Raw genomic sequence first — 23634 nt, 5'->3', positions numbered from 1 at the left:
AAAATAAAATAAATGAATTGAAATTCTTTGTAAAGCTATTGTTCTACAATACCATTAATGCTACAAACACTTTCTTTTTAAACTTAATGTGTAAATGTACATTCATAAAACACACAAAACAACAATTACATTTTTTTGCATAAGACATAACCTACATACTTTTAAACTCATATGTCACGCATTTATTACAAACGCACACAACACTCATATTACACACACCTTCACAATAACACCACTCTCCTCTGTTCTTTCCCTCACACACCTCTCAGACATTCAACAGAAGCAACATCTCCAAAGCAGAGTCCTGTCTGGGTTCTCAGTGTCTGTTTGCGTTCTACGGTGGCGAGACGTCCTACCACCGTTACCTCTTCCTGCTGCAGCTGTCCAACTTGCTCATCTTTCTCTGGCTGGTCAACTTCAGCTTGGCCCTGGAACAGTGCACTCTGGCTGGGACATTTTCTAGCTACTACTGGGCCAAGAGGAAGCCTCAGGATATCCCCCCATGTCCACTGTTCTCATCCTTCAGCAGGGCAATCAGGTCAGAACACCGTCACAAAACCAAGCCGGGATCATTACTTTGAGCAATTATGCACACTTTTAAAATTGGTCATCTTTCACCTGAAAATTATTATGTTTTTTTCTTCTCATACACAACCAGTAATAGCAACCTTTACTGTGTTGTCTCCAGGTATCATACAGGATCTTTGGCATTTGGGGCTCTCATTCTCTCTATTGTCCAACTTGTCCGGATCATACTGGAGTACCTGGAACAGAAACTAAGAGGTTTTACACACATACACACACACACACAAACACAAATACCACAGGCACGTACTTCAAGTGCATGTCTGACTGAATATTTCCGATCAGGAGGTTGATGGTCTGTTTCCTGTTTATTTATTGATTAATTCAAAAGGAGGTTTGATTCCACATCAAATCTTGTCACAAAGACTGAATACAGCAGCTTGTCTGCACTGTGATAAACAGTCTGTAGTTACATTAAACATTAAAAACATACTGATACATGACCATAACAATCCATCCTCTTGATTATTAAAAATGCAACAGCGACCACACAGCAGCAGAGACAATAAGGAGTCACCAAATTAAGAGAGGTGATGTGCACATTTACACACGTGCCATAAATGAATTATTCATTAATTATTTAAACCTCTGACAGCCGACAGAATTGATCAGAATCTAAAGTTAATTCATGCCCTGTGTTTTTTTTTTCTCTACACATCCAACAGGTCAGCTGTTACACACAACTGTAATAAAGTAACTCTTATCAGGAAGAATCCTGAGCTCTCCAGCCGGTTTCTTATTTTGGAGGGAGAAGAAAAGAAGCACAGGTGTATCTGAAGAACTAAAATCTTCACCCTTATGAAATCTGTAATTCTAAACAAAGGAAACTCTCCAGAGGAAAGGGTTCAGACTTTTAGCTTGAAATAAAAATGTCTCGACAGCTCTGATGGAGCTCCTCCATCACTAGAGGACACTACATTGACTTACAGTACCAGTCAAAACTTTGATCACACTTTCTCATCCAAACCCTAACCTTGCTCTAACTTTAAACCAAGTCTTCACACTAAAATTGAATTATTTACAGTATTGGGTATTGGTATATGGTATTATTTTTGTTCCCAAACAGGAGGCGAGTCGGACACTAACACTGTTTTCCTTCTACTGCTACAGTTATTACCCCTGCATTGATCCTGTATGTGTCTGTCTAGGTTTGGACAACAGCCTGTCCAGATTCATAATGTGTTGTCTGAAATGCTGTTTCTGGTGTTTGGAGAAATTCATACGATACATGAACCGAAATGCTTACATCATGGTGAGTTGATTAAAGTAACCATGCATAAATACTACTTTGCATAAACATCAGATTCAGTGTTCATTTGGTCAAAAAAAACCCCATCTATATTAAAACTAAAGTTATCTTCCAATATAAATTTCAAACTTTTAGTTGACACCACAGGCACAGTGTCATGATAGCTATGTATGCTTGTCTCTTCTCCACCAGGTGGCGATCTATGGGAAGAACTTTTGTACTTCAGCCAGAGAAGCCTTCTTCTTGCTGATGAGGAATATGGTCAGGTACGGACAAGTTCATCCTTCTTTCTTTGTTTTAAATATCTTTATTTGGAGCACACAATGATCCAGACATGGCCAGTTTTGGAGCTTAACTATTATTTTGCTCACACAATTAAGTAATTAGCAGCTGCCACTGTATACAGGTTTTGTGTGATGACATCCATCTACATCCTAACTGGTTGGGTGTCTCTTGAGGCCTTCTATAGAGGGGCAGGTCTGAGGTGTCATCTCTGTCTGTCCTCTGCAGGGTTGCAGTTCTTGACAGAGTGACTGACTTTCTGTTGTTTCTGGGTAAAGTGCTGATAGCAGGAGGAGTCGGTAAGTCACCAAGGCCACTGTACACATATCTTACATTTATACAGATACTGGTGTGATTTCTCACAAGCAGTATATTTTTGAGTGGTGACTACTGGTGCAGCAAAATGTAAAACAGTCTGTCTGTGTGTGTGTGTGTGTGTGTGCGTGTGTTTCAGGTGTGGTAGCATTCCTCTTCTTCACAAGGGAAATTCCTGTTATCCAGGAGGAAGTGCCCAATCTCAACTACTATTGGATCCCCCTACTGGTCTGAGTCACAATCACACACAAACACTACTTACAACACTGGACATAGAAAAACAATGTTTCTAAACATTTTAACTTTAATTAACATTTTTTTACTTTTAGAGGCATGTTAAAACCAATAAGGGTTCAAAATGATCTTTTGATTTAGTAATCCCATGACCTATTTTACTTTTACTAAAACAACTGACACCAGTTCTATGTAATCTGTAATCAGAGAGGGTTTCAAAGCAGCGTCTTCAGTGGTTTTTCTAATAGTTGTGTTTTTCACATCAGACAGTCGTGATCGGTGCCTACCTGATTGCTCATGGTTTCTTCAGCGTCTATGCCATGTGTGTTGACACGCTCTTCCTCTGCTTCTGTAAGTACAACACTGTCATCACAAAACATTACATCCAGCTGGCAGTAGTGGTGACAGAAAGGACCAAATCACACTGTCCAAATCTGTCCAAACCTTCCTGACAAAACAGATCCATACTGACAAACCCCTCTACTATAATATAACCAGACTCAATGAGAAAAAACATTTTGTAGATGAAAATAAGTCTCAGTAAAGAGATATAACGCTGCTTACTAATTTTGTCTCTGAAACTTTGTCTCTGTACTCACCACCTGTGTTCTGTAAACACACCGGCAGTAGATGATTGGACAGGATGTGTGCAGTGCATTCTGGTTGTTCCCCTTAGAGCGGTATGGGCAAACTAAAGCCTTTTTTTCAGTCTTCTCTAGTCATAGGGCACCAATTTCAAAAAATAATTGCACGTTTCTACTACACAGGTGACCTAGTTTTAAGAAATCATTATATTCACAGTGAATTTTCCCTTTAATGTCATATGTGATGTTAGAGATGGAAAGATTCCCATGTCATGATTTCTGAGCTTTAACATCATCATAATGATGTATGATTACAGAGTTGGTTATGTAAAGACTGACACACTGTGCATTGACTTTATAACACCTTTAACATCAGTCTTTGGCTGATGTGAGGTGTCCATGTTTGTTTGGTTCTCAGGCACTTTTATGCTATTAAGAAACAAGTCGACATATCAGAGCTTTCAGGAAAATCAGATTTTCCCAGTCATACTTACAACTTGGATGTTGATGTGAAAGCTATTTATAAGTTGGAAACATGAAATAATGATATCTTCTATATGGCATGAACGTGGCATAATAACTGAGTGTGTCATCATCTTTATCAACTCAGATCTTCTCTTATCTGAATGTTGGTGACAGGGCAGTAACAGGACAATGTTTGGAGATTTTCCATCAACCTGAAGGTAGATAAAGGTTAGGGGGAGAAAAATGTGTTTTTGAAAAGTGAGGGAGACATGTCCCCCCATCCCCGGTGGAAATTACTCCTGCGCATATGTGTAATCATATGAAGTTTAAATCTTCTGCACATTGCTATTTAACAGCACTCTTACTAACCTCTTCTTTTGTCTCTTCATTTATAATCTCCCTGCTATCCCTGCTCTTCTACTTTTCACCCATTTATCATTCATCATCCATCCATACCTGCCTTTCCCTCCCATACTTCTCCACAATCCTCCCACTTACTTCATGAACCAACCAGGTGACGACTTGGAGAGGAATGATGGCAGCTCAGAAAAACCTTTCCTCATGTCCCCAGAGCTGCACAGAATTCTGGGAAAATCCAGCTCAGTTTCACGCTGAAAGACTCCAGCTTGGTCAGTCTGTATCATTCTGTAACATGCCTGGACAGACATTGTCTGGCCAACTCCTAGAGACAGGACAGAAAGAAACAGGACACAAGCAGTTTACACTCCCCTGAACTCTTGATCTGCTGAGGCAAAAAAAGACATTTCTCTTTGCTGTTCCCACTGCTCTCCTACGGCTAAAACAATTCACTACATTTTACTACTAGCTTTTACCTCTACACGCTGGATCTACACTGACATGGAACTCGTTTAACTTGACACTGTGAACTTTCTTACTCAGCCATGAAAACATGACTGTACATGTGTGCCATACAGGGTTAACAATGAGATCTTCTATGATTTGCATGCTTTCAACTTTGCCTGCTTGTTTTCTCTCTACTCTGGTTTTTCTACTATCATCACTGATGCTGTCTGTTATTTAGTGACTCTAAGACCACATTCAGACTTTCAATAGCGCTACAGTAAAACAATGTAAGGAGCTGTGATACTGGGAGAAGTTTTTTGGCAGTGTTTTTACTGCTGAAGGCCTCTGCAGTGGCACCCTGCAGCACTAACACAGTGTTTCTGAGTGCAATTGTTGGTCTGACATGCAGGGTCCTAAGAAGTAAGAAGTAATATTTAAACTCTAAAATAAATACATGAGAAGACCATTTTTGTAATAATTTTGGAAAACCTCTTTAGAACTTTTGAATATACCTTTTATGTGATTTGTGTTTTGGCTGAATGTTGAAAACGTGTTTTGCAAAAACTTCAAAGAATGTGAAAATGAGTTACAGTGGAAATGAGTCTTGATCTACACTAATGGATTCATCTGAGAACAAGAAATCCAGGACACAAAGAGCTTTGCTTATATGCCTCACAAAACAATTCCACAGCCACCCATACTGATGACACACGTATTTATGTTTCTGTTAGTAATTTTAGATACATCATAAGGCGCATGTGTCCAAGCAATACATTTTTTTCCCCTCACAATATTTGGATATAAAGGGGGAAACTACTCAGATATGATTTCATTATTTAACTAGTGTACAGTATAAGGACATTTGTACATTTGTACCTTAAATATTCATATGTGAGTCGCTGAATATTTAAGGTCAAGGTTTAAGTCTGCTTCAGAGAAAGGTATGTTGTCACAAATAATGCATGGAAATGTGTGTGCGTGTGTGTCCTTATACAGTGCTCGACCAGGAGATGAATAACGGCTCATTGGCCCGTCCTTATCACATGACCAGCTCCCTCAGGAGGACCATTTGTAGACATCTAAGGAAAGGCATTCATAGAAAAAAACATAAGGAAAAACCAAGAGGCTTTAATTATTTTTATCATAGAACGTAAGCAATGTAGATATCCAGTGTATTTACTGAAACAACTTGTTTTTTGGGTCATTGTAAAAGTTGACACTCTCCATTTTGAAATACTAGTACAAACTATCATGGTTTAAATGATTTATCCAACTGCAGCAGTATAAATATAATCATTGGGTTTAAACTGATGTTTGTTGCCATGCAAGAGCCTCGCAAGAGCCCACTTTAACAACTGATTTGTTTTTCCTAATATTTAGACTCTTCTTTTTGACACAAACTAAATACATGTGTGAGTGGTTCAAGCCTATTGTATGAGTTTTGTACAAAATAAATAAAATCCATTCAAACTGTGTGGTATTTCCTTTCGTGTGGAGCCCATATTCTGCAAACAATTTAAGACTCTCCTTCTGGTTTTTCAGGATACAAGTCACCAGTCATGAAGCTTCATCCTCTGGGGAACATGAACAAGAATTTCATGGCATTAATTTGTTGAGATATTTCACTGACATCATTTGGGTGTCTTAAAATGAAAAATGAAACCCTTATGTATCCAAAGCAGTGCCTGTTCAAATTGTGCCTGTACAGAATGGGCCGATTTCTCAATACCTAGATAGAACAGTGCCTGTCCCCTAAACGCCTCAAATGCAGGCTATCAGTAGACGCTATAATTATCAACGTTCCCTAAATGCCTCACAGGCAGGCCATTGGCAGACACTACAATTTACCAATGGTCCCTAAACACCTCGCGCAGAATATCTGGAGACCACACTTCTGAGCTGAGCTGAAGTTGATTGGATGAACCCATTCAAAACGTGCCTGAGACATCCTGCACTGTCTTGAACATACATACAAAATTCCCGCACGTGAGAAATGGGAATAGAGGTTAAACTTTCTCAATTCATTCTCTACACTCTTCAATAACTTTCTAGTGGACAAAAAGGTGTGCAGTAGGGAGGAGGTCCAAGGGCCACAGTGACTTGCTAGCACCCAGCCGGGTCAGATAGCGACTTAGATGTTAGCTCAGCACCAACAGCAGTTCCCCAACTGCATTGTGGTGTGACCACTTCAATGAATTGTCACGGCTTTTGTAGCTCCATAGATGAGAAAATGCTATTCCTGGAAAGGTTCTGCTGTCATGCAAGGGACAGCGAAACCTTGCTGCATTGCATAGCTTCGTTTGAACACTAATGGCAAGATTAGTTCATACACTTTATTGAAAGGATGCATTTGTACCGTAGCTTTAGTGAGGTACTTCAGGTACTTGGGAGGAGGCTCTGTCTAAGAAGCTGAAGTCAGGGAACAAAAGTCTCTGTCCATAGTAAACACAACAGATTATGTCACAGGCTGCACCTCTGCTTTGAGCTTTGAAGTATATAGACTAGAAACTGTCCAACTGTCTTCATCCTTGCATAGTTCCCCCTGTCATCGATGGCTCAATGGTAGAATTCTCGCCTGCCACGCAGGAAGCCCAGGTTCAATTCCCGGCCAATACAGCAGGGTTTCACTGCATGACAACCTTTCCAGGAATAGAATTACCTCAGCTATGGAGGATAACTACAAATACTGCAACAATTCACTGAGGCAGGCACACCACAAAGCAGATGGGGAGCTGCTGTTGGTGCTGAGCTAACATCTAATTTGCTATTTGGTTTGGCTGGCCAAGAGCTAGCAAGTCACTGTGGCTCCTGGAATTTCTCCTTACTGTACCTATCACTTTCCCCTGGCATTTCTTTCACCATTGCACACCATTTTGTCCACTACAAAGTTATTGAAGAGGGGAAATGCAGCTTACAAACTTGTCAAACTGTAAGTTAGCAAACTTGTTAGCTTCACTTGAACACTAATGGCAAGATTAGTTCATACACTTTATTGAAAGGATGCATTTTTACCGTAGCTTTAGTGAGGTACTTCAGGTGCTTGGGAGGTGGCCCTGTCTAAGAGCTGGCACAACATGATTTAGCCAAGTAGGACGTGTTCCTGGATCAACATTGCAATCAACCAATCACAGCCCTCTGACATCATCAGTGTGAGAACAGAGAAGAGTTCATCATCTAATTCTGGGAACGCTTATCTAAAAATGAAACATATCAAACTGTGGTAAGGAAACACTTCCAGAGAAAGCAAAGCTAGTCAAGATTAAATCTTCTCCTATTCTCTGGGCGTACTAGTTGTAATAAAGCATCTTAGACCAACCGGGTTTGACAAAAAAAGACTATGGAGGACAAGAGGAATGTGATGTTTGTTTTACTGACATCACATTCCAGCATTTCAGGGTATTGGAGTTCCCATTTTTCATTAAAGAAGAATTAAAGAGCACTCTGTCCAGAGAAAACTGAGAGACTGATACGTGAGGTGGCTGAATCCACCACTTCCAGTTAAGTGATTTACTGATATCATTTTACTTAATACCAAGTTACCTTCACCTCCATCTCACTGCAGTGCAGCACTGCCTACCGCAGCTTTAAATGAAGCGGTAATTGATCACCATTGTCCCACAGTTTAATTCGCTACAGAGCTGGAGTATCTACAACAGCAACAGAAATTCAACAACTCAGAAAATCAACTTTTAAATCCTTGGGAAATTGTCTGAGCTTTTTCAACAATATTTGTGATGTGATGTGTTGAGTCAGTACACATATACATATTTCTTGTGTTGTATAAATCAAAATAGTTCCTGCTATTACTTTCTTAAAACTACCAAAGCTATTGGTGGTCTCTATCATATATTCTGCTCAAAATGTCTTTTTAAATGTTACTGTCATGTTAATCACCTCACACGTCTTGCAATTCCACATGGTCTTTTTTTTAATTTATCTTAACCCAAACAGAATAAACTAAGAGTGCATTTCAAATAAACAGAAATCTTTCTTTTTTTCATATCCTGATCAGCAGTACTAACAGTTTGTGAACTGTTTGGAGGCAGAAACTGTCCATTCCTTGTATGAAGTGTGCAAACCGTTCACAGGACCACACTGCTGCCAAGTAGCAAACTCCTTCTCTATCTGTGAGTTTTGTTTCTCTGTCTCTGTAAGAGTGCATGAGCATTAGTGTGGTTCCCAAGCCGTAGCTGCTTGCATCTGCACTGACAACGGTTCGGCAGTTGGGGTTATAGTCGGCAAGTGCTGGTGCTGTTTAGAGCATAGCTTTGGCTTTTTGTAGTGGTTGGTCTTGGAGAGCCCCTTTAAGAACTTCCCCAGGTGGTTGATGAGTGTATTTGGCGTAGCTCCCTGACATTAGTCGGACTTGGCAACTCTGTGATTGCCCTCACTTTGTTTGTGTCAGGTTTTATGTCCCTGCACTGATTATGTATCCAAAGTAGTGTATCTCAGACTTGCCAAAGTGGCACTTTGCTTTGTTAATTTTCAAACCATACTGCTTGATGGTCCTTAAGACTGCATTCAAATGTAAGTTGTGTTCCTCCTCACTCCACCCAAACATCAGGATGTCCTCCATCACAACGACTCCCTTGTGATCCTTGAGCAGATCATCGGTCTCTGGAAAATTTCTGGAGCTGAAGAGATCCCAAACAGCAGGCGTCAAAAGCAAAACCTGACCATTGACGTCATGAACTTCTGGCTACTGGGGTCAAGAGGAATCTGCCAGAAGCAATGCACAGTGGTACCAGTTAACTTTGGAGTAATGTCCTCCAGGGTGTTGCCATACCAAAAGGCTCAGCATCTGGCTTTAGCTCAGTTTTGACTGGTTCACAGTTCAGTATCCCTACATCCCCATATATGTTGCTGAACACCTCTGTGTTGACTGCATCAATTCTCATTACAAGGCCCATTCTCTTGGCAACACACCTCCCTAGTAGGTTCTGTGTGAACGGCCCCTTCATGACTGTCAGTATGCATATTTTTGTCACTGCCTGGGCTGGTGGCACTGCATCTGGTTCTTATCAGCCAGGGGCTTTGTGGCTATCTATTGTGTGTACATTGAGAAATTATGGTGATGTTAGCCCTGGTATCTATTTTGAACTCGAATGGACTGCCACTTACCGGTAGTGTCACTCATCGCTCTTCATCTGAATCAGATTGCTCTATCACAGTAGTTTCTGTCTCTATCAAAGTCCCAAGGAAAATTGTCTCTCAAGGTGCCACTACCATTACCTCTTTCAACATTTTAGTTTTGCATGCAGCCTCAAAGTGCCCCGTTTTTTTACAATTTCTGCATCTTTTGTTGCATCATGGGCAGAGTTCACTTTTTTCATGCATTCTTTTGCACCGTGAACATGTGTTCTGTTTCGACTCACCATGTTTTTGTTTGTTCTGCCACTTGTGTCCATTATTGATCCTTTTCCCTGTTGCTGCATCTTGTGTCTTAGTAGAGTCACTGAAGCTCAGGCTCAAGCTGTAGTTTTTGAGAGACTTTGTTATCTTGAATGTCAATGACTACTCTATCCCTTATTTGCTCATCCTTGTTTATTGCAAACTCACAATGCTGAGCTAGCTCATACAGGCTCCTTACAAAGGCTCCGTTGGTCCAAAACCATCTCCGTTCAGCATTCAGTCCATCAATTCTGACACCATGTCACCTCACACATCTTGCAATTCCACACGGTCTTTCTTTTTCTTGAAAACTCACATCATATCCTTTTCTCTCTCTCTCTATCTCTCTCTCTCTCTCTCTCTCTCTCTCTCTCTCTCTCTCTATCAATCAATTAAATCAATCAATTTTTGTTTATATAGCGCCAAATCACAACAAAAAGTAATCTTAGGGTGCTTTTCACATAGAGCAGGTCTAGACTGTACTCTTTAATTTACAGAGACCCAACAAATCCCCCATGATCAAACACTTGGCGACAGTAGTAAGGAAAAACTCCCCTTTAACGGGTAATAACCTCAAGGTGGGCGGCCATCTGCCTTGTCCGGTAGGGTTGAGAGAGATAAAAAAGGAGGGGGGAGGGAGAGGGGGTGGGGGAGGTGGGGTGAGACTCTCTCTCTTCTCCCAACATTTCAACCAGCACCATTAATATTTAACTCTTATTTTAGAGTTAACTTTATAAGGATCAGGATATCATCAGTGGTGTAGCTTAATCAGCAGTGAGCAAACAGTGAATTAACATCTGATAATGTAGCTCTGCTTGCAAACAAATCCAGGTCACCACTTGGTACATGCAGGAAGTCACAACAACTCATAAACATAAATGACTTAAATTCGCCTAATTGGTTGCACTTACAGTATGTCACTTTTTTCATAGACTCAAGCATCAGGCGATAAACCCTTAAAATGCTTTATCTACTGTATTTATTGAACTAAAAAACTTTTCACTGGCCACTTATACCAACTTATTGACCATCCCAACTAACCTAAAACACAAACTTTATTGAAATAAAACCTTATTCCAGACTTAGTTCACAGATTTTAAAATCCTTGCTAATCTTTAAATCCTACTGCATCACACACATAAGGAGAAATCATCTGCTTGTGATTTGCAAACATAACATAACTTGCACCACAAGACCAGAAAATAAGGGAGCATCAACACTACACAATATTAAGATTGTCATGACAGAGGGTGTAATGTTCCACTTCGCACAACAATAGGAAGTGATGAAAACAGATTGTGTGATATATATAAAGATATATATATGCTCTATTGGGACAAGTATATAGCAAGTAAACAGCACCTTATGTATACAACTTGTGTCTATAAACTTGCCATTGGGACTAAAGGCTGTAATAAAACAAAAAGAAATAATATGTTGTAAAGCTTACAAAAGTTATATGTTTTAAACAGCTTTTTTGTTAAGAAATATATTGTTTGGCTTTTTTCCACAGATTTTGATCTTCTGAATATAGAATGTGGTCGAAATAATTAAAAAACAAACAAAAAACAAAACAAACAAAAAAAAAACGTATGCAGCAATAGCCAAACTCCCAACAAATATCTCCAACATGTGGAGACTATGTGATATATTGCAGCTGTAATATGTTAATGATGCCTGTAGCAGCAGCTTGGTTTACAGTGGAAGGAAATGTCGAATACTGGAGAATAAATCACCCATATTAATGTTATTTCTCATACAGTCTAGTGTTGCTGTGATGCTGCCACTGCAGCTCTAACGTGTTATTTGCTGCCATCTAGTGGTTATAAAGACAAACAGCAGACTGTCGAAGGACACAAACCATATTTTATTAAAATACACATAATGAAAGCGTTTCCTTGGCATTTGGGCAGGTTTGACAGTTTAAAGCCTTCCGGTATTCATTTGTTGTTTAACAGGAAAATATAATAATTTCAAAAACTGACGCCTGTAGTCACGTGATCTCGCGACCCGGAAGAGAAACATTAGCTTTCAGTCAGCTGCTTGCTACCCACTGCTCCTTCAGTACCAGCTGTTAAGCCGTAAGTTATATGCTTGTGTTGTAGGACAGAAGAGCGAACTACAGTATTAGTTTCCGATGTATTTTCTCCGTATTTCGTGTGTCTAACGGGCTTCGTTTAACAAGGAACCTCCTGTCTGTGTGCTGCTCTTTGTCGGAGGTGAGCAGTTTACCCAGGCTTACATTTGTCAAACCAACCACATTGTCCTTAAAGTATTTTCTCCTGTAAAAATGAAATATACTGCTTGAAAACACCTAAGTTAAAGCATAAATCTTACCATTGTGTTGACATATCAAATAAGTTTGAGTGCGGCGTCTTCTTCGCCTCGTTCTGATGCGTCAACCCGTGATGTGCTCATTACTGCCCCGTGAGGCTTAAAGGATAAAAACACCTACTGCTACCTGACAGTAGGTAGTCTGATACACCTTACCTTACTAAACCTTACCTTGTCAAACGACACGAAGGTGAGATTTATGGGAGCCATCCGGAACTGCGTCGACCATAGACTTTATATACCTTCTATGGTCTCGACGCAGTGGAAGAGACAGTCCCAGTACCAAACAGGTGTACTTTTACTTTTTATACTTGAAAGGGTGCCACACTAATTTAGTATCACACTTGTGGGCTCACAAAAAGATGGTCCCGGAGATATCCTGACTTTTATAGTCCCTAGTATGAATCAAGCTTCAAAAACAGAAGATCCTACATATCCCACAATACAACTCAGTAGCATCTTTTTGTTCACCCCTGCCCGTCTGGTAAACACTCACATCATTAAAACTCCTCCACACCTCTAGTTTGTACTGGTGTTATAAGTTTCAATGTGTGGTACAAGTGCCATTTAGATTTCTTTATGTTCCAAATCCAGGTTGGTTAAGTAGTAAGTGCTCTCTGTTCTATGGAGGACCACAAGGGTCATGGAAATATTAATGAAGCATTTCTTTAATTAATAACTAATTGTGCAATTAAAAACAGAAACTAATACATTTACAAATCAATTAATTAATTAATCCATAAATAAATAAAAATCATTTACAAATGAAATAATTAGCCATCAATATTTTTTTTAATTAAAAAGGGATTTACAAAAATAACTGACAAATATTAAGTAAGTACATCATTTAGAAATACATTAATGAATTCCTAAATAAAAAATGGAATTTCAAAATCTATTTGAAAATACAGTTTTAAAAAGAGAAATAAAGAACTGAATTCAAAAACTGAATTAAGAATACAGATTTTAATCAGGCATTTAAAAGGGCATTTCCATTTCTCATTTGCATTTCCATTTCCCTGCTGCTTTTCCTTTTTCCTATTCGCTATTGGAGTTGCTGAGTCATTTAGCCTCTCCATTTAGAATTTCTGTGACACTTTTGGTGCCTGCGCTGTTAAAACAAAGCAAATCAGTCTCCCCCGGAAGCTCCCCCTCCCATGAGTGGCTCCTGGCTTTTGTAATAAAAGCTCTGTTGAGTCTTGTCAGTACAAGCTTTCACATATTGTCCGTGGTTTGATTGTTTGTAGTGATACTCAGGCTTTATTCTAACAAATGTGGGCTGGCTACGTTGTTGCCAAGACATCACACACCGTTACCTCAGTAAAGATGAGTTAGCCCAGCTGTTAGCATTGCCCTTGTGTGACTTCACATTACTCAGCTAACTTTAATATCTGGCTATCATGAGATGTCTGTCAACAGTTTAATAAGCATGAACACATTTCAGGATTGTGTTGTTTCGGCAGCAGCTTGTAGATTTGCACTTGTTGCTCCCAGCACTTTGCAAACACTCCGTGGCCTTCCAGAGAGTTATGATGCTGATATTTGACATCATGTTACTGTTTCTTCTGTAAGTTACTGAGACCAACCAGCAGATTCAGGAGAGCTAGCGTTAGCTAGCACTTAAGCTGACTATTTTAAAGTTGTTTTTGTAAAATCCCTTTTTAATTTGAACAATTTATTGATGAATAATTATTTCATTTGTAAATTCTTTTTTAATTCTTCTTTTTATTGCCCATTAAAATATCAAATAATGAATTACTTTGTAATTTAGGATTTTTTATTTATTAATTGATTTGTGAACTAATTTATTAATTTCTGTTTTTACTTGTACAATTAATTATTAATTAAAGAAATGCTTTATTACTATTTCTGTGTCCCCTGTGGTCCTCCATACCATTGTGCCTATTGGTGGCATTGTTGAGTTGTGTATTTACATTATCCCAAATGTTTCCAACAATGGTCAAACCCAGGGAAATCCATAATTTTAAAAGGTCCGTTTCATTTGGTTGCCTGTCAATGGCATCATATCTCCTTTACTCATGTGTCTCCTTTGCTCATGGTTGTCTGCCAGAAGCTGTCATAAATTGACAGTTTTAAGCTACATTTTTACAATACACTTTTTAGATCTTGGTCCTTCTCAATTATATCTTTTGACTGAATGAAGGATTTTAGTCATGGCATGTCCGGATCTTAAGTTATCAGAGAAACAAGCTGGAGGATGGTAAACTTTTCTAGAGCGTAGGGACTGTGGCTTCTGTGTTTCAGTGACTCTCAGTGTTCATATGGGCTCACGACTGTTGTTTTAAGACACACTGTGAACGTATCCTTTAACTCTTTTACTCTCCCCTGTGCCTCATGTGCAGGGATGAGCTTGTGCCTGCTGGATGAGAAGAACTTCCATCAGTGCTGTCAGCTCCTCCTGCAGCAGTCGGATGAGCTGAGAGACGGCTGGAGCTGGGAACCAATCCAGGTGAGGAGGTCTGTACTGGTCATGGTTGGCAGACCCTGTCGCTTGTATTAATTCAAACAGAGTTGATAGCCTGCTGTGGTCGAACAGTGACTGATGTGAGTATCTGGTCTGGATTCAGGGTTCAGAGGAGGGCTACCTGAGGAAGACTGCTGTCAGATCAGTCTTCATCGATGCAAGCACAAAGTGGGACCAGGAAGAATCCAGGTCAAACTCAGAAACTCACACTTCTTGTGACTCCAGGCCTGATCAGGAGAAGGAACAGGTGAACCACTGAGTGGGTTTTTTGTAGAATAACATGCAGACATCCATCTTATTTCATGTGCCTTGTTTTCCAGCGCTGTCTTGACCAAAAAACACTGAATATCAGAAATTTGTCAGCACTTGTAACAGTCACATTACAACAAACCTTTAATTAAAATATGAAACGAATGACCTGCATAGATCTCTAGACCAGGGATGTCAGTTTTGGTTTATTTTGCTTTCGACCGACCAACACCCATTAACCAATAACTTACTGGTTCATTTTTAAGAAAAGCTGTGATGTGGCTTTCCTTTGTGAGAGCTGTCAAGCAGTGGGTGGTCAGAGCTAGCTTGTCTGCTCTGGTTAGCTGAACTTTTAGCTCATCCTTCTTCTACTTAAAGTGTTTTTCAATGTGTTTAGTCACAGTAGCTGTTGATGGCATAACATACTCAAGATCGAGGTACAAAACTAGGTCTTTCAATCCCTCGCCCTCTACCACAATGATTGTCAGCATATCAGTCTCAATCATTTGGCACACCAATTGGGTGATGGCGTTGGACCGGAGCGCATCACACTTTCTGCCTGTTCTGAATGTGGTACAGCACAGTGCTAGTACCTTTTTGGCCTGAATATAAAGCCGTTATTATAAGACCACCCACCACCTTTTTCAACAACTGTTTTTGGAAAAATAATGTTACTTTATTAATATAACCTACATCATAGTATAGTTACATACTCACAATCATTTTCTCCGGCAGTTAACATTTATAAGACTTGCTGTTTGTCTTTTTGAGCTCCTTATCATCTGTGACAGTGGTATTTGGCATCTTGACGTATTCCATTTCTGTAGTACAGATGTCGGAAGACACTTTGGACTCGTTTGCACTCGTCATGAATTTATTTCCTCCATGGCAGAAAAATACATTACACAAGCGTTCAGAAACTCCTGCAGGATAAACTGGACCAATGAAAAACTTTTAGTGCTGACTGACTCTAACACACTCACTACAAACAGACTTTAAGACACTCACTAGTCCAGCGACATTAATGCTACAAACAAGCCATAATGCAGTGTTACATTGGTACTTTAACCATTCAAAAAGAATATCTGATGTTGTGAACATGTCATTGTCTAACCGTTAGAGGACTGTGTATGCAAATTAACCTATAGACCAACATGTGTAACTGGTTAACTGTTGACATCCCTACTCTACACCTTTTAATAATGAAGGCATTCCATTTCCTTTTATGGGTCTAGAAGAAGAATAACTGCAGGCTTCTAAGCAGCCAAAGATAACACTGACAGATCTGATGCACAGTGAACTGTCTCTCCTCTACACAGTGTGCTCTGGCTGCTTCTGGTGATGCTGATATCATCAAAGGTGACATAGATGAAGATGATGATGAAGACAACGGCGTCTGTGTGGTGGCTGCAGGCAGCAGCCAGGTGCTTCAATATGAGTATCACATCCTGTACTCCTGCAGCTACAGCAGTCCTGTGCTCTATTTCAGAGCCTTCACTCTCGGTTAGTTACATGTGAGAGTCACTGCACACTCATGTTACTCTGTCGCTGCTTTTGTGCTGCTGAATGCAGGAGAATCAGAATCCACTTATGCTGTTAGTATGTACAAGAAGTTGTTAGTTATACACAGTGCAGAGGATTGACCAGACAAACAGTTAAAACAAGACAAGGATAAGCAGAGAAACATATAGCTGTTATTTATTGGCTGGAGGAATGAGGTTTGGAGACATAAGACCAAAGATAAGTCAGATCCAAATTGTGACAGTAACTTCATTACCACATTACCTAGAAAGCATAGGGCTCAGGTTAGGGTATATTTACGAGAGTTTTATCTAAGATCTATCCAAGTTCTGACATATTTTGCCTTATGATCAATTTAGTCAGTAGATGACAGCCTAAACAATAGCTACACTTTCACTATGTGACATAGCACCTTTGCTTTTTTTCTAAAAGATTAATGTTTTATTTCTTTGAATAGTTATTAATGTTTTAGAATGTTAATGGAAGTGGTCTTTGTCTCATGTGAGGTGGCCCACCTCTGCTATGAAACACATTTTTAAAGAGTAAGTTATCATCAGTATCTAATGAAAAGAACAGATTGTTGCAGCAGGATGGAGGTGTGGTAGCTCTGCTGTCATGCCAGTATTATGTGAGGATGTCCTGTACTGTATCTGTATCTGTTCTGTCTGACTTTTTTGTCACATCATCTTCGTCATGTGTCTCTCTGTCAGAGGGGAGGAGCCTGTCTTTAGAGGAGGTGTGGAGCTCTGTGCATCCAAACTTCAGGCTTCGACTCCAGCACAGTCCTCTGAATACCATCACCCAGCAGGTAACACTTGCAGCTTTGTTACAGGACTGAGAGCTCCCTGAACTGTAACTTATTTACTGTACGTCTTCTCTCTGTCCATCTGTCTGTCTGTCTGTCAGGAGCATCCCCTGCTAGGTCAGCCTTTCTTTATGCTCCACCCCTGTAGAACAGAGGATTTCATGAGGCCTGTGCTGCAGGCGGCTCAGGAACAACACAGGTAGGATCATGTTCCACTCACTTCCCCGAAAATCTAATGATGTAGCTGAATTTCATTTGTGTTTTCCTGTCTGTCAGGGCCTGAAAAAATTTCACGCAACTTAGAGCAGTTGCATTAAGTTAACACTAGTTTTGCAACTACATTCTTGCAACAACCAATCAAAACGAGGATATAGTATCTTGTGCTTCAGTGAATAAGGAAACCAAACACAATACAGTATTGTCGGATACCTGTCATATATATATTACTTTGTGTGTGTGTGTGTGTGTGTGTGTGTGTGTGTGTGTGTGTGTGTGTGTGTGTGTGTGTGGACAGGCCAGTGAACTATGTGTTGACGTGGCTCAGTGTAGTGGGTCCTCTGGTGGGTTTGGACATTCCTCTGAAGTACTCCATCCAGCTCCATCATGCAACCTCACCCGGCAGCTCCAAGCCAGACTGAGACTCCAGCTGCTCTGCTTCACTTTCTATCATCATGACTGTGGGGGTCAATAGGGGCCCGAAGCTCATTGTAGCCCCAGAACCCTGGGCCCCTGCAGGTCAATCCAGCTGCCATGCTCGGCATCATAGTGTGTACTTACAGTACTTTTTCTCTACCTTTTGTACCATCTGTTTTTAATGACAGGGATATACAAAGGACAAAACAAACACTAAATGCCAGCACAATGCCAAATGTGCATATCCTGTACAGATCATGTAAACTGAAGACATCTCATTGAGTAAATTATTTGTACAACATCTGTGGAAGCTATGTGTACTCTATGTATTTACACAGTTTGAAGCTAATCGTTGTCCATTATGCAACTTACACAGTTGTGATGTGTAACTTGAAGCCTCCAGTGCACATATTCTGAGAATGGACTTAAGAGTGATGAGGGAGACGGAGGAGAGAACTTTTAACAAGATAATTGAAAATATATAATATAATATAATATAATATAATATAGTATAATATAATATAATATAATATAACAATAATAATTATTAGATAATATATAGATATATAAAGATATTCAGTTTTGTTATACTGTATACTGTACTGAGAACAACCCTGTCTAATATCACTAAATTGTTAAATGATTCAAAATTGTATCATTGTATCTTGTTACAATAATTGTAATAAATTTAAGGTGGAGTGTAGAGTACTTGATATTATTTGTAATTAAAAACAGGTTAGATAGACTAAATTGAAAATACAGGCCTCAAAGGACAACCTCAATACAACAAAAGCGAGTACACCTGTGACGTCCAAAAGGACCAGTGTGAAGGATTTAGTGGCATCTAGCAGTGAGGTTGCAGATTGCAACCAACCCCTCCCCTTCCAAGCGTGTAGAAGAACCTACAGTGGCTGCAAAACTCGCAAAAAATGGAAAAGGCCCTCTCTAGAGCCAGCGTTTGGTTTGTCTGTTCTGGGCTACTGTAGAAATGGTGCAATATGGCAGCCTCTGTAGAAGAGGACCCACTCCCTATGTAGCTATAAAGGGCTGATTCTAAGGTAATAAAAATGCAATTCTTATTTTCAGGTGATTATACACTAATTAAAACATACTTATGAATATTCCATCTCTGCCAATAGATCCCCCTGAGGCCGTATTCAGACCAAATCAGGTGGTGCAGCAAAAACGACAGTCCTCTCATTCATTTGAATGGGGTTAGTGCATGGGGGTTTTTGGCCACACCGGCCTGCGGCAAGAAAGTTGATCCAGAGTCAACTTTTGGAGGAACGCAACCCAACGTCACACTGTGGTGGCCAATCACAGCTGGCGATCAGACTGATCAGAGCTGTAAAACCCTGCCATGAGGGAGGACAAAGACATTACTAGGACGAGGGGAGGACATTTCTCTTCATTTGATAACATTAAAAGTAAAGTTAGGCTTTGCTATCGGCTTCCTGACTCATTTTAAAAAAGACGAGAAAAAGAGAGAGAGAGAGAGCAGCTGTGGTCGAGCGAGCTAGAGAATGAATGAAAGAGGGAGTGGTAGAAAGGGGAAAGCCAGTGAATCAGATCAATAAAACATTATTTTCTGATTGTTCTGATTGACTTCTTAAAGATGGGAGAGGGTACAAGATCATTAGTAGGCTACTGAACAGAAGCCAAAACACAGATGCAGCAGTGATTAGGAGGTACAGGAGGACCCATACTACCAATAACAGAAGGCACAGTGGCTGTCCTTGAAAAATGACGGCACACACAATTCGCTACTTATGCAACCTTGCATCGAAAAACAGACAGGTAAGTGCTTCTGACTTGGCACAAGGATTATCTGTGGAAATTGGTGTTTGTCAACCTCTACGGACAACGTCCAAAAAGAAACCATCGCTCAAAAAACGGCACAAAAGTGCAAGATTAAACTTTGCCAAAGAACGTAAAAAAAAGAGACCTGATTAATATTGGCAGCACATTTTTTGGTCAAATGAAACCAAAATTAATTAGTTTGGACCAGATGGGGTCCAGCATGTTTGGCATGGACCTAGCCAGGACTACCACATTGACTGCACAGTGCTGACCATGAAACATGGAGGGTTAGTGTGCTGATATGAGGCTGCATGAGTGCAAAAGGTGTAGTGGAGATGACATTTATAGATGGCACTATGAATGCAAGTTTGTATACCTAAATACTGAATGAGAGACGACTCCCAGTCTCAAGAAGGTCAGCAGGAGAGGAATTTTCCAAGCTGACAATGATCTGAAACACACTGCAAAAAAAAGAGGTTTTAAAGAAGAAAAAAGTTGTCCAAGTCCAAAAGACTTGAATCCAATAGAACACCTTTAGAGTAAGGTATTTTAAGCAAAGAGCAGCTAAAAAGAATCATTTGTGAAGAATAGTAGAACATCTCTCCACAGACTTGTTCTAGACTGGTATCATCCCTGCCCAGGAGGATCCAATCTGTCATCAAAATCAAAGACAAAAATAAAAAATAAAATAACAGTCTCACTAATGAAGGGTGTGCTGACTTTTGTTGCAGTTTGTACTTAAATACAGTGCTGCTTGAAAGTTTGTGAACACTTTAGAATTTTCTGTATTTCTGCATAAATATGACCTAAAATGTGAACAGATATTTACACAAGTCCTAAAACTAGACAAAGTGAACCCAATTAAACAAATGAGACAAAAACACTTTTTTCATCTTTTTCATTTCTTTATTGAGGAAAATTATCCAATATTACATATTTGTGGGAGGCAAAAGCATGTGAAACTTTAACCAAACATTTCCGGTAACTGTTTATCAGCTCTGCACATCGGCTTGGAGGAATTTTAGCCCATTCCTCCTTACAGAATAGTCTCAACTCAGGGATGTTGTGGGCTTCTTTGCATGAACTACATGCTTCAGGTCCTTCCACAGCATTTCTTTAGGATTAAGGTCAGGACTTTGACTCAGCCATTCCAAAACATTATCTTTCTTCTGCTTTAACCATTTTTTGGTAGAACGACTTGTGTGTTTAGGGTCATTGTCTTACTGCATGACCCACTTTCTGTTGAGCTTCAGTTCACAGACAGATACCTTGACATTTTCCTGTAGAATTTGCTGATACAACTCAGAACTCATAGCTCCATCAATGATTGCAAGCTGCCCTGGTTCAGAGGCAGCAAAGCAGCCCAAAACATGATATTACCACCCCCTTGTTTCACAGATAGGATAAGGCTCTTTTGGTCTCATCCATTCACAGAACATTGTTCTAATCACCTTCTGGCTTATCTACGTGGTCTTGAGCGAACTGTAGACGGCAGAAATGTCCTTTTTGGAGAGTAGTGGGTTTCTCCTTGCAACTCTGCCATGCACACCATTAATGTTCAATGTTCTCCTGATGGTGGACTCATTAACATTGACTGTAGCCACTGCAAGAGAGACCTTTAGTTTCCAAGACATTACCCTGGGGTCCGTTGTGGCCTCCTGGACTATTACACGCCTGCTCTTGGTGTGATTTTTGTTGTTCGACAACTCCTGGGGAGGGCAACAATGGTGTTGGATGTCTTAAATTTGTATATGACCTGCTGACAGCTGACTGGTGGAGTCCAAACTCTTCAGAAATGATCTTGTAACCCTTTTCCAGCTTGGCAAGCATCAACAACTCTTCTTCTATGGTCCTCAGAAATCTCCTTTGTTTGAGCCATGACACACTTCCACATACCTGTATTGTGAAACTCAGAGTTTGACATTGAAGACCCAGATTTATTTTCTTTAAATAAGGTAGGGCCTCCCAGACTCACACTTGATTGTCATCCCATTGATTGAAACACTCAACTCTAATTTCCCCTTCAAATGTATTGATAATGTTAGGGGTTCACATACTTTTGCCACGCACAAATATGTAACATTGGATCATTTTCCTCAATAAATAAATGAACAAGTGTAAAGTTTTTGTCTCATTTGTTTAACTGATGTCTCTTTATCTAGTTTTAGGACTTGAGTGGAAATCGGATCATGTTTTAGGTCATATTGCAGAAATAGAGCAAATTCTAAAGGGTCCACAAACTTTCAAGCAGCACTGTATATATATATATATATATATATATACACACACACACACACACATATATATATATACATACATACATACATACACACATATGTGTTTGTGTGTGTGTGTGCATAGTATGTCCGTATGTCTTAAAACATGTCTGGAGGAGATCTTTAATTACGCTCTGCAAACTCACTTGGCCATTCCATTTGGGGGACAACTTTGGGACAACTGTCAATGTTGAAATTTCAAGTGCAGCTTTTCACATAATGTTCACTATAAATATCATGTCACAGGTTTAACCAGGGACTCTAGTGATTCAGTATTGCCCTTATTTAAAGTAAGGGCACTTGTGAGAGACAGATTAAGCGAAAACTGGTTTAAGTCAAAGCAGCAGAGGCCGAGTATGGGTCAGGCCCCATATTTCTCAGTCTTAGTCTTCAAGCCCAATCTAATATAAACCCAATGAAATCACCATGACATAATCAGGAGTTATTTACTATATAGTGAACTATATTTACTGAACACCATTTTATTTGTGTGTCCGAACTGTGATATGAATTTTAACTGGACTTTATGTGTACATTCAGTGGAGTGGATTGGCTTACTATACACTTCAACTGCATAGTCACAAATGCATTAGATAAATAACCTACAGGCCTGTAATACACCGCTTCAATATGACAATGTCTAAATTAATGACAAAATATGACATGGTTGATTGTTCCCATGACTATAGACATGTATTTTACAAATGAAAACTTTTTTTGTTTGAGCCTGGTTCACCTGATTCTGTGAAACTACTAAATGTTCTTAGCAAGAAGAGAACGAGAATGACAGAGTGCAAGATGAATCAGGAGTGGACATTTTTAGTGAGAGCAGAGATAGATGTATGCTTTTTATAGCTAATTGTCAGCCTTGAATGAATTACATAAGAGAGTCAGCTTGGAGGTCTGTAGCAGATCCTCAGATCACATGTGACAGAGAGGAGAACAGAGAGGGGTGAACGGGGTCAGAGCCATCACAGCAGAAGAGAGAAAACACTGCTGCCACTTACATAATCTGTACAGTTTAAAATTATTATTTATATATATATTTTAATTATTATTATAACCTTTCTTTAATCAGGTAGTCATTGAGATCAAGATCTCTTTTACATGACAGACCTGAGTACAGCTGTAGACACACAGCAAAACACAAGCACATACAGACAGCATCAGAAACAATCAAACACATCTCTAAAAAGGTAATTAATTAAAAGTTTAATTCATCAAATGGAATGAGACTTTCAAGTTTTTATGTACTATGTAAATCATTACATGTACTGATGAATAGTAGTTTAAAACTGGAAATGAGAGATGTGATATACTGAGACAGCTTTGATAGGAGACATTTCTGAACAAAAATGATGAGTGTGTGTATGTAGTGAGGACCAGCCTATTGTTTCATATAGTACACAGTGATGACTATGACATATATCTCCTGTGAAACAGGGCACAGTGGTATCAAGTAGTTTAAAGGTGAAATGAGCACCATGAGAATATACGATATCTCCATAGTCAAACACAGACATGGTCAATTGTACAATGGTTTTTAGTTTCACTACCATTATGTGTATGTATGCAGAAAGATGTTAAGATGGAGTTAGTGTTCATTTTTTCTCATCAACATT

General features: G+C 39.5%; 2 protein-coding genes and 1 long non-coding RNA gene across 6 annotated transcripts in view; 2 read left to right on the top strand and 1 right to left on the bottom strand.

The window, feature by feature from the left end:
* LOC137193582 (choline transporter-like protein 5-A) overlaps positions 1-5991 on the top strand; it is a 54089-nt gene extending 48098 nt beyond the window's left edge. Inside the window, exons 15-22 of one of the 2 annotated variants that reach the window (XM_067604808.1) lie at positions 270-538; positions 689-783; positions 1734-1837; positions 2027-2100; positions 2345-2415; positions 2571-2659; positions 2932-3016; positions 5515-5991. In XM_067604808.1, coding sequence (XP_067460909.1) covers positions 270-538; positions 689-783; positions 1734-1837; positions 2027-2100; positions 2345-2415; positions 2571-2659; positions 2932-3016; positions 5515-5672 — 945 coding nt within the window. In that variant the 3' untranslated portion in view covers positions 5673-5991. Of the gene's footprint in view, positions 1-269; positions 539-688; positions 784-1733; positions 1838-2026; positions 2101-2344; positions 2416-2570; positions 2660-2931; positions 3017-4228; positions 4340-5514 lie in introns of those variants that run through there. The other variant, XM_067604809.1, reaches the window with a different exon arrangement.
* LOC137193585 (uncharacterized) lies at positions 160-12330 on the bottom strand. 2 transcript variants are annotated; one of them, XR_010930853.1, is made up of 4 exons: positions 12247-12330; positions 4213-4396; positions 2953-3014; positions 160-764 (listed from the first exon to the last, which is right to left on the bottom strand). It is a non-coding gene; the product is annotated as an uncharacterized lncRNA (long non-coding RNA). The 2 variants fall into 2 exon arrangements; XR_010930852.1 differs by lacking the exon at positions 160-764 and adding an exon at positions 2110-2396.
* Positions 11911-18237, top strand: atg10 (ATG10 autophagy related 10 homolog (S. cerevisiae)). Of its 2 annotated transcripts, none has more exons than XM_067604811.1 (7): positions 11911-11990; positions 14607-14713; positions 14832-14975; positions 16297-16480; positions 17209-17306; positions 17405-17502; positions 17818-18237. In XM_067604811.1, the coding sequence occupies exons 2-7, from the start codon at positions 14609-14611 to the stop codon at positions 17939-17941; spliced, it is 753 nt and encodes a 250-aa protein (XP_067460912.1). In that variant the 5' UTR covers positions 11911-11990; positions 14607-14608; the 3' UTR covers positions 17942-18237. The 2 variants fall into 2 exon arrangements, with proteins under 2 accessions (XP_067460912.1, XP_067460911.1); XM_067604810.1 differs by having other exon boundaries at positions 11933-12128.
* The last annotated feature ends 5397 nt before the right edge of the window (positions 18238-23634 follow it).

The sequence above is a fragment of the Thunnus thynnus genome, chromosome 12, assembly GCF_963924715.1.
Source record: "Thunnus thynnus chromosome 12, fThuThy2.1, whole genome shotgun sequence".
Taxonomy (NCBI): Eukaryota; Metazoa; Chordata; class Actinopteri; order Scombriformes; family Scombridae; genus Thunnus; species Thunnus thynnus.
This window is presented reverse-complemented; position numbering and strand designations above follow the sequence as displayed.

Bases quoted from the DNA above. Each gene is read 5' to 3' on its own strand.
- atg10 (XM_067604811.1), top strand. From the start codon at position 14,609: ATGAGCTTGTGCCTGCTGGATGAGAAGAACTTCCATCAGTGCTGTCAG. The intron at 17,307-17,404 runs GTAACACTTGCA...TCTGTCTGTCAG, and splicing joins TGAATACCATCACCCAGCAG to GAGCATCCCCTGCTAGGTCA. The intron at 17,503-17,817 runs GTAGGATCATGT...GTGTGTGGACAG, and splicing joins GCGGCTCAGGAACAACACAG to GCCAGTGAACTATGTGTTGA.